The sequence below is a fragment of the Suricata suricatta genome, chromosome 4 (assembly GCF_006229205.1).
Source record: "Suricata suricatta isolate VVHF042 chromosome 4, meerkat_22Aug2017_6uvM2_HiC, whole genome shotgun sequence".
Taxonomy (NCBI): Eukaryota; Metazoa; Chordata; class Mammalia; order Carnivora; family Herpestidae; genus Suricata; species Suricata suricatta.
In genome coordinates this window covers 101,048,034-101,058,716 of record NC_043703.1, presented here as the reverse complement: position 1 = coordinate 101,058,716, position 10,683 = coordinate 101,048,034, and the positions used below count along the sequence as shown (strand labels likewise).

General features: G+C 36.4%; 2 protein-coding genes and 1 non-coding gene across 6 annotated transcripts in view; 1 reads left to right on the top strand and 2 right to left on the bottom strand.

Moving 5' to 3' along the window:
• The window catches only part of PPP4R3B (protein phosphatase 4 regulatory subunit 3B), a 60,506-nt gene extending 53,936 nt beyond the window's left edge, over positions 1 to 6,570 (top strand). For all 3 annotated transcript variants that reach the window (XM_029937387.1, XM_029937386.1, XM_029937385.1), the window contains one exon: positions 4,898 to 6,570. In XM_029937387.1, coding sequence (XP_029793247.1) covers positions 4,898 to 4,993 — 96 coding nt within the window. In that variant the 3' untranslated portion in view covers positions 4,994 to 6,570. The remainder of the gene's footprint in view (positions 1 to 4,897) is intronic.
• On the bottom strand, positions 499 to 605 carry LOC115290901. Its single transcript, XR_003908282.1, has one exon. It is a non-coding gene; the product is annotated as a U6 spliceosomal RNA (small nuclear RNA).
• A 2,033-nt stretch (positions 6,571 to 8,603) lies between the features above and the next one.
• The window catches only part of CFAP36 (cilia and flagella associated protein 36), a 30,634-nt gene continuing 28,554 nt past the window's right edge, over positions 8,604 to 10,683 (bottom strand). Inside the window, exons 8-10 of one of the 2 annotated variants that reach the window (XM_029937389.1) lie at positions 9,605 to 9,735; positions 9,262 to 9,411; positions 8,604 to 8,775 (exon numbers count right to left, since the gene is read on the bottom strand). In XM_029937389.1, coding sequence (XP_029793249.1) covers positions 8,674 to 8,775; positions 9,262 to 9,411; positions 9,605 to 9,735 — 383 coding nt within the window. In that variant the 3' untranslated portion in view covers positions 8,604 to 8,673. The remainder of the gene's footprint in view (positions 8,776 to 9,261; positions 9,412 to 9,604; positions 9,736 to 10,683) is intronic. The other variant, XM_029937390.1, reaches the window with a different exon arrangement.

Sequence of the window (10,683 nt, the reverse complement as noted above, 5' to 3'; positions counted from 1 at the left end):
TGGATGTCCTCTTTGGAGAAGTGTCTGTTTATGTCTTCTGCCCATTGCTTCACTGGGTTATTTGTTTTTTGGGTGTGGAGTTTGGTGAGTTCCCTGTAGACTTTGGATACTAGCCCTTTATCTGATATATCATTTGCAACTATCTTTTCCCATTCTGTCAGTTGCCTATTAGTTTTCTTGATTGTTTCCTTTGCAGTGCAGAAGCTTTTTATCTTGATGAAGTCCCAAGAGTTCAGTTTTGCTTTCATTTCCCTTGCCTTTGAGGATGTGTCGAGTAGGAAATTGCTGCGGTGGAGGTCTAGTTGTTTCCTACTTTCTCCTCGAGGGTTTTGATGGTTTCCTGTCTCACATTCAGGTCCTTCAGCCAGTTTAATTTTTGTGTATGGTGTAAGAAAGTGGTCTAGTTTCATTCTTCTGCATGTTGCTGTCCAGTTCTCCCAGCACCACCTGCTAAAGAGGCGGTCTTTTTCCATCGGATACTCTTTCCTGCCTTGTCAAAAAAATATGGAACGCTTCACGAATTTGCGTGTCAGCCTTGCGCAGGGGCCACGCTAATCTTCTCTGTACCGTTCCAGTTCTAGTATATGTGCTGCCGAAGCGAGCACTACTGTATTTTTCTTGATAGCTTTTTCATTTCTTGCAGTAGTTAGGTGCTTGTCACTAATTTTTTCAGTACGTCTCAGATTAGTTTGCACATAGTATCCCCTGTGGAGACCTCTTTCTAGAAGTCTCCGTTCCAGTTCCAGCCTAGATCAGCTGCTCTAGATGTGCTGCATGGCTCTTGTTTTAGGGCTGCCTCAGCCATCATGTTAGTACTTTTTTTTGCCTCTCTTTCTTGGATTGATTGTTTCCTGGGTCTCATGTCTCTGGACTCTTAATTTTCCCTCCCATTTTGGTGGAACATATCCTCTAATAATTGTTTTCTTAAAAAAAATACCATAAGAGGTAAAATTTGAGACCTTCTTGTGTGTTGATTCTGTCCTCATATTTGACTGACAGTTTAACTGAATACAGAACCAGATTGGAAATAGTTTTCTTTTAAAAATTTGAAGTTACTGCTACCAAGTAATCTAAAGACATTCTTATTTATGATCCTTTGTGTGTGCTATTTTATTTTCTTCTTAGAAGCAGCCAGTCATGTCCTTCAATTTGAGGACATTTGGTGGTATTTCACTATAACTTATTGTTTGGATATTGGGCCTTATTTTATCTTACAATCTTCATAATTTTTCTCTCTTATTACTCATTTTTTTTAATCTTCTAGTTCTACTTTCTGGATTATATTTTGGAGTTCTTAATTTATTTTCCTTCCAGATAATTTTTTACTTATGACTGAACAAAATCAAATCCAAGCACTAACACATATTCTTTCATTTTTGACACAGCAGATTGCCATATTCATTCTACATCTTTTGTGGGGGACAAAGAGAAAACAGTGATTGTTTTTGAAAAATAAACTGTTCAGTCACTCTAGACTATGACAAAAGTTTAAAATTAAGCAAGAAAGTAGTTCACAGAAGTAAAACACTAATTAAATTGGCTCTCAGCCTTTTTCAACCAAGTGCAGCCACATTCGTAAGTGGTGGCAGGTTTTTTTATCAGCAGTGGCCCTGTATCCATTTTCACTATCTTTTGATTGCTGTAATCAAATTGATTGGTTCTTAAAATAGATCTGGTGTGAACTTTTCTAATTTTCCTTTGCAAGGCATCCTAAAGTTGTAATATATTTTTAAAACTTGCATTCTTTGAGGGGCGCCTGGGTGGCTCAGGCTCAGTTGGCTAACCATCCAACTTCAGTTCATGATCTCACAGTTCATGAGTTTGAGCCCCACATTGGACTTTCTGCCAAGTCAGGACAGAGCCCGCTTTGTCTCCCTTTCTCTGCCCCTCCCCTCTCATGTGTTCTCTCTGTCTTTCAGAAATAAATAAACATTTTAAAAAATTGCATTCTTTGAAAACTTGATAGTTTTCAAGGCTGGTGAGATATTAGCTACTAATGAAATTACAATGTTTTTTTTGTTTTTTTCTTTTGTTGTTGTATAGCTATAAAAACATGTACGTTTTCCTTAAAAAAAAAATAGTTACAAACAAAAAGAAAAATACAAAATCAGAAAGGGAAACCATTAGTGGGAGCTAAAAACAAACACTTCTTTTGCTACATATTAACAGAAGAGAACTCTGCTCTTGCTTTTTCACATGATACCTAACAGACTTATCTGGGTGAGCTTTCCCTATGGGGACATAAAAGCACTTCCTCCATAGAATTCCAGTGTATGATACACTTCAATTTATAACCAACCCTATTGATGCATTTAAAAATGTTCTAATGTTTATTTATTTCTAAGGGAGGGAGGGAGAGAGAGAGCATGCGTGCCCGAGAGAGAGAGAGAGAGAGAGAGAGAGAGAAAGAGAGAGAGAGAGAGAGGGAGAGAATGAGAATGAGAATCCGAAGCAGTCTCCTTGCTCTGAGCACAGAGTCCCCCGCAGGGCTCAAACTCACAAACCATGAAATGATGACCTGAGCCAAGGGCAGAGGGGCTTAACTGACTGAGCCACCCAGGCACCTCCACTACTGATGCATTTTAAACTTGTTTCCATCTTTTGCAGTTAAAACAATTATATGTGATTTTCTATACAAAATAGTTCATATACGTGTGTATTTAATTTTTTTATTTTTATGTTTAATTAGTTTTGAGAAAGAGACAGTGCAAGCAGGAGAGGGGCAAAGAGAGAGGGAGACACAGAATCTGAAGCAGGCTCCAGGCTCAGCTGTTAGCACAGAGCCCAAAGCAGGGCTTGAACCCGTGAACCAGGAGATCATGACCTGAGCCAGTTGGACACTTAACCGACTGAGCCACCCAGGTGCCCCCTTATGCACGTGTATTTCTTTAAAGAATGTACATTTAGAGTTTTGATCACTATTATCAAATTCACTTAGTAAATGGAAATAAGTAGGTAGTTTCTTAACAAAGTATATATATGGCTGATACCAAAAGCTACCTTTATACTGAAGGAAATATTAAAAGTGTTCCTACCAGAGTTGAGGAAAAGGTATGTGATTGCTATTTTTAACCATTGTTCCTATATTAGCCAATCCAGTTAGGTGAGATAAAGAAATTAAAGCTATTAAAATTAGAAGATGTAAAAACTATCACTTCTGCTGATGATTTTTAAAAATTTTATCAATCATGTTTATGGAAGATCTATCCTTTGTTTTTTTTGCAATGAGGATAATTCTTGAATTATTTCTCCTTAGAATATTTTAACATGATGAATTACATTAATAGTTTAAGTCTTAAATCTGTTCAATTGTTTACAGGATGCACCTCTGGATTACAGGCCTTTTTCCTTCTAATATTTCACATTTTATATTTTTATTCTTTAAAGTAAACATTTTTTAGTGTGTAGGAGTTTATGATATATATGTACAGATAGTAGAGATAAAATTCAAATTATATAGGTAAGTGTTTCAGATAGACTATTTCCTAAATAAAAAGTCATTTTAAATATTACCCACTGGAAACTGAAATGTTTGTACATTATGATATATAATCTGTAATTCCTAAGCATAATTAAAACTTTCCTCGATAACTGGTGTCTTTTTATAAGGTAATGTCTTCTGTGTCTTCTCCTCTAACTTGACTTGGAAACCAAATAAATAAGAATAAGAATAGTAGCTAATAGCAGTTATTGAACACTAACTACATATACTAACCACTGTGCTAAGTGCTTTTTATGTTTTATTTATTTTCAATTTTCAAAATAGTTCATGAGGTGTAAGTACTATTATACCAAGTTTACAGATAATGAAAATGAGGCATAGAGATACTAAATCACTTGCCCATGGTGATATACCTAAAAACTGGTGGCATTGGAATTTGAAGTCAGGCAGACTGCAAATACATTCTTAACAATTTAGCCATGCTGCCTCTTGCTTATCAAACTTAAGACTGTGTGTTATTAAGCTGAGAAGGCAGCAGAAGGATGCTCACATAAGGATATGTTACACATAAGTTTGATTTTATCCCCAGACTTTCTGATAACTCTTTCTAGCTGCTCAGAGGCCTTTGTTGATTAAACTTTCAGTGGTTCAGTTATATTTTGGCAAAGTGTTACTGCCAGATGTCTGGGTTCTTTAGATATGAAGCTACTTAGCTTTGAAGTAGGAGTTATTTCTGTTGTATTTGTTTATCCCCTTGAGGTATGAAGGATTTAAACTAAATTCATTGTTTACAGTAGCCATTTTAACCTGTGGGACATACATACAAACTTCATGGGATCAGTACAAAATGAGCACAGACCTGAGGACATGTAATTTTCTGGGTTGTGTGTCTAAGGCTTTAATAGGATTTTCAAAGGGATCCATTACTCCTAAAACGCCAAACACCTGAATTACCTCATCTTTTCTTTTGGTTAGAGAAAGGTAGCCCTAAATTTAGTTATTATTTTAATGAACCATTTCATGTGTTCATTATCATCAAAAGCAGATGAAAACAGTGTTCACATAGTGATGAAATAAATACATACATGAGAACAGAGGTGAAAAGGAGGCTTCTTGTCATTGACTGGTCTCTCTAGTTTAAACATAGAGATGAACTATGAGATGATTTGTGAATCCTGTTTGGAGATATATTTTTCCAGAGAAAAATTTTGCTGAATTGAATTGTTAAGTGTCATTAAAAATCCAAGAGCTAAACAGAAAGGTTGAGGGTAACAACTTAGAGTGTCACCAACTAGTACCAAGTGTTCATAATTTTCAAGCAGTTCCTGTATCAAATTCAAATGTATGAGATCTATATTAGAAAACTTATCTGTGATGTCTTTAAAAGCAACTACGTTAATAAGCTTTTTTCCCTTAAGTTACGTATGTTACAAAAGTCTTTCTGTTCTTCAATAGGGAAGTTTGGTTGGTTTAGTGGATTATCCAGATGATGAAGAGGAAGATGAAGAAGAAGAAACATCTCCCAGGAAAAGACCTCGTCTTGGCTCATAAAATACTTACTCGGGACCCTCAAACGTGTGGTCTTACTAAAATGCTGCATCTGTTCAATGAGCTGAAAATCTGAATCAGAAAGCTTTTTCATTTGAACTTATAAATATGCAAGGAGTAGCAAAAGATACTCAGTATATCAGCTAGGAGAGTTTAGTTCTGTAAAAAGAAGGAAAAAAGGCTTCCCAGGAACTTGATTGCTTGCTAGTAATTAAGGGGTTTGCCTTTCAGGCTGTCAAAAAGGTTGGTTACCTGAACCTGGGAGATAGCTTCTCAATGATGAAACTCTCAGGTTTGGGGAAGGCTTGGGGAGGGACAAGGTTGATAAAATAATATTAAATGCAGGGTTGCTCCGGGGGGCGGGTATCCAATCTAGAAACAATTACAAAACTTTAGTTACAAACCCAATAACATTACTTGTATAATGGTGCTGGCCATGTTGTTCTTTTAATCAGTTGCCTCTTTTTAAGAACATTGTTTATGGAAAACAAATTCAACTATCCTAAAAATGAAGTTATGCTGTTGGGACCATTTTTTGAAGATTTAACAGAAATTCAGCATTATAGGTAGTTGGAGGGAAGTACACTTTGTGTTAAAGTACGTGTAGAGTGTTCTACACCAGGAATTTTCAGTATGTATTTTGATGGAAACAAGCTAGATTCAAAATGGACAGTTTTGTCAGTAGAACTTTAAAATCGGCACTTGTAGAGATAACTGATCCCAAGTATCAGTACAATAGTATTTTGACATGATTTTCTCTAGGAACTTGGGAGTGGGCTGAATGGAATGTTTCCAAGTGTCTCCCTCCCAGTCAGTCTTTGGTGGAGGATACTTTGAAGTCACTTTCTGTTTTGTTGGTAAAGTTGTCTCTGTGCAGAGCTGCAAGTACGTTTTAAAAAGTGTAATTTATAGACTCCCATACAAAGAATAGTGCTGAATTAAGTGTCTCATTTAATATCTAGAGGCCATTTTGACCCAAGAAGTTACTAAAATATCAGAGTCAGTATGCAGCACATGAAGTTTTTCCATAAACAAACAAGGGTGTAATATGAAAGCTGCTTTTTTAAAAGAGTTAAAAAGCACATTCCATGTACGTAAATGAACTTAAAATAGTTGAGGCAAACAGTTAAGAAGTTTTATTTTTAGAACAGCAAGTTAACTGTAAATATTTTAATGTTAGTTTTGTTCATCTATGATCTGAGATCATGCTGAAGTGAGAAAAATGTCCCCCAAAGTACAATTTAATGCATTGGGAAAAAAATGAAAAATAGTAATTCAGCTACAGCTACAATCTTCAGATCACCCTTGTAATGTGTTATGGGTCCATTTTTCCTGGAATAGCTTAAACTGAAGCAGTTTCCCCTGTTTTGGAGATTTTGTAGTTAATTTTAATTTTGGCTATTGTTTGGAAAAGATGGGCTGTCTGTGTAGATATGAAGTATAGTTTTTCCATAAAGCAGATGTTTATTTTGTATTAAAAAATACCACTGTACTTGTTTTACACCATTTGTATACATGTGGTGATATTAAAGCTGAACTGTAAAATTCAGGAATTAAAATGTGACCCTGTAATTCTGTGATTGTTGCTTTTGTTTGGTTTGTTGTAAATATAAGTTAACTCCATTTTGAGATATGTCCATTTTATAGTATCTTTTAAAAGCCAATAAATTATCCATAGATATTTATTATATAAACCACTAAGTCATACACCAATCTGAATGAAGTAATTCCAACAAATGAAGGTTGACTGCACTTTAAGTATTACTGATTCTACTTACAGAAGGTGTGCCTTGGACAAATAAAGTCCCAGCAACAGAACATCACAGCATGGGACTAGTCTCATCTCTTTGATTAAAGGTACATATAATGACCTTCCACTTTGAGGCAAGTAACTCAGGATAATTTAAACTAAGATCAGTAAAATTACCATCTGAATACTTTTTCTTTCAAGCAAATTCTATGAAGCCCCTTTCACTCTTCTTAGCTCTTAATAAATTTCCTCTTGTCATCCAAGAGGCCCATGTCTAAAGCATTTCCCTATTTACTCTTCCTGAGTAAGTAATTTTAAAGTTCCAGTAGGAAATACTATCTTGATACCTTATGAAGAGTTTTTTAAATTTTCCTTTCTGAAGAATTGCCACAAGTCAAACATTTAAATCATCATCATAGATAAGAACCATTCTTATAGCAGAAATGTGAAAGTTTTGTTGACTTACAGGATAACAGTCTTCATGGTACCTGTGCTCACCCACAATGATATGAAAACAGGGCTTAAAGTATCCCTTGAAGGAATAACTATTAAGTTTCTACATGTTAGCTACTGTCTTAATGACTACCCTCAGGCAGATCAGGATTTTTATATCTTTATCTTCACTCCTTGAAGCCAGAGCCCACATATGTATGCCTGAGGTTCTCTTAAAATTATATCTGTAAACATGTATCCAGTATAAAAACTATTTTTAATAAAAAGTTACATGAAACAGATTTCTGTGTTTCAATCAGTAGTTTTTCCTCTTGTCCATCTAAGAGATGAAAATGTAACAAATGTTAAGTAATGCTGGTTTTTCTCTGCAGGTTGAAGACTGGAGCTAAGCAAATTTTGGTATTCCTTTTTAAAAGTTTGTAACTGTAGACTTAAAGAAACAAAGTGGAATTATAAATTAAATCTCAGGGGCACCTAGAAAAGCCCGTGGCTGTTGGATGACACCGTACAGGAAGTTTCTGAAATAAAGGTCTTCTACTATTCTGGTTACCTGTGAACAATTACAGAAGACCACCCAGCGTCACTTCACACACAAGCCCTACGCCCAGGGCCGCATCTCCCCCTGGAGGCTGTCAGTTACTCCCTTTATCTTTTTTAATGGTAGGTTTCCTAGAAAGAGTATTTGAATATTTTTAACATTCCCACATCCATTTTCCAAGTCCTGTTTGCTCCTGCCTCACATGTAAATGCCAAAATCATTTTAGCACTGCCCGTGATAGTCTTTTGATAAAATTTCCTTATACCTGGAAGATGCACAACTACCCTTAACCTACCCAGTAGTCTCTGTACAGCAGCCACGTTTTTAACTGGACATTTTGATGATGTAACTTTTTGCTTTAAAACTTTTAAGTGATTTCCCACTGCCATTACAAAATTTAAAATTCTCACATTTCCTACAACTCCCCCTCACCTCATTCTCTGTAGACTCCCCATACTGCCTGCTCCGCACAGGTGCTTTATTCTTCCTGCAGCGGGACCTGAGTTGTCCTTCCCATTTCTCCCGTAACCGGCCTTCCTGTCAGCTTGAACACTGCCTTCTCCAGGGGGCTTGGCCAGCCTTGCTTAGAACACTGCACCTTCCCCTTCAAGCACTTTGCTCTTCGGGCCTTCTTCACTAGCCCCTTGAAGCAGGGGCCCTGACAGTCTGGCTGATCGCTGTATCCCTGGTACTCAGCACAGTGCTTGGCACAAATAGGTAGCCACATTTGAGTAAATGAACACACTAGCAATTAGGTTTCTATACCCTCTCAGCCCCAGGAGCTGCCCACCCTTTACCTCAAAAGTATAATAGAGTAGTAATGATGAGCTTATATTTGCATTTACAAACACAAGTATTTGAAACTAACAGGCTCAGTTTAAGGATTAAATAATTTATTTTTAAGAAAATTTGAACTTCTGTTTTGCTAAATTGCTTTTTAAGTTACTTATTAATAACTTCTTCTTTAAGTTTCTCTGCAAGCAATCTCCTCTTTAGTAATGTTTGCTTCTCCTCTGCTGTCATTTCTGGTTTCTCTGTCATTTCCTTAAACAAAACAAAACAAAACAAAACAAAAATAAAAGAAAAAAATTGGCTATGGTGTAAGATGGGTTCATTTGTCTAAAATTCCCAACATACTGCCTCAAAGCACTTTAAGTAAATTTAAAAAGCCACGTGGGGACTAGGTTTCTCTTCTTAGAGAAGAAAGCCACTTGGAAGTTTGTGGCTAGGATTTTGCTTTGTGATTAAAGTATTTCAAAAGGCTTAGGTAAAATAGACTGCTGACCCGTAAGCACTCAGAGCAGGGCAAATAAAGAAACAAAACAAAAAAAAATGTATAATGACATTGCTATCATTTCAACCTCACAAAATCTTCATGTCACGACCATCTCACTGCCTAGACAAAAACACAGGGAGATGAATACGAATGGATGGACTTAGCAACATTATCAGGGCTGTCTTGCACACATTCTGATCTTGAGAATTCTACCTCTAGATTTGCAAATTTTGACACACTCAAACCAGCCATACCTCTACTTCCCCAGCAGGTTTTCCCTTCTGCTCAGAATTTTGTATCTGCTTAGTCTTCATGTCCTTTCTCATGGACATCAACTGATCACGCTTCTGCTTGAGATAGCGCTCTCGTTGCCTGAGCTCTTCTGTTCCAAGTGTTGATAAATTCTGGATCAAAAAAGAGAGGGAGCTATTTAAATTCAAGTCCACACAGTAAGTGGCACAGATAGCCACTGGCTGATTGAACCCAAATTTGAGCTTAGGATCATAACAAAAGCCAAGGTACGGATGTTTATATTGTTTATTCCTAATACTTTGTCATTTTGCTCATAGTTCTTACAAAGTAGTGCCTTTTACTTACTGCTATTGGTCCTTCCATGCTTGCATGTTCTAAGCCAGGAATCTTCAGGCCTTTTTCTTGGAAGGAGGAAGTTTCAGGCAGCATTTCCAGCTTTCTTGCTAAAGGTTGATTAGCAAAATGCACTTTAACTTCTGGCAGTAATTAGAGACCAATTAGAATACTATAAAAAATATTAATTGTAAGACTAGGTTCACCGAAGTGAGCTAGTTTTTTTTCCTAAGACTTTTTATTTTCAATCAACGCCTGTATCATGTTACACACCTGGTGAGAGTAATAAACATGGTTTCTGCCCTCAAGGAGCTTGAACTACAGTTTCTCATGAATAATGACATTGCAACAAATACCAAGCTCCAGCTGCTTGGCACTACAGCTACAGAAAGTATATTCTTGTCTAAAGATTAGAATCACTGCTATAATGTAATACAAGGTTCACATAGATGCTAAATCAACACACTGAAACCCCTTCCTGGTAATGTAATTGGTTGCCAAACTTTTGCTTGCAGGTAAAAACTGTTAAGCGTGAACGTATATTTTCAGAACAGTGAACCTAAAGCTACAATTTTTTGTATTCAAAGAGTGCATCCCAGTAATATCAATAATTTTTTGGGCGCCTGACTGGCTCAGTCAGTTGGGCCTCCTACTTCGGCTCAGGTCATGATCTCATGTCTGTGGGTTCAAGCCCCGAGTCAGGCTCTGCTAACAGCTCAGAGCCTGGACCCTACCTCAGATTCTGTGTCTCCCTCTCTCTGCCCCTCCCCCTATCATGCTCTTCTCTCTCTCTCTCTCTCAAAAATAAGTAAAACATTAAAAAAAATAATAATTTTTGTCTGTAATACATACTGAAGAGCACTATAAACTTAACAATAATAAACTAAAGATTTTAAAGTTAAGTAGAACGCAGAAGCAGAAATAACAGAGCACTCAATATTTTCCAGTTATTTGGTGACTGCTAAGAGTAAGAAAATTAACATGCTAATTGCTTTTCTAAGCCATTTATTATTATTAAGATAAGGTGATTTTTTAAAATAAAACATTTTTAGGGTAAGTATATGAACCATGAAAGACAGCAGAGTGAGAGA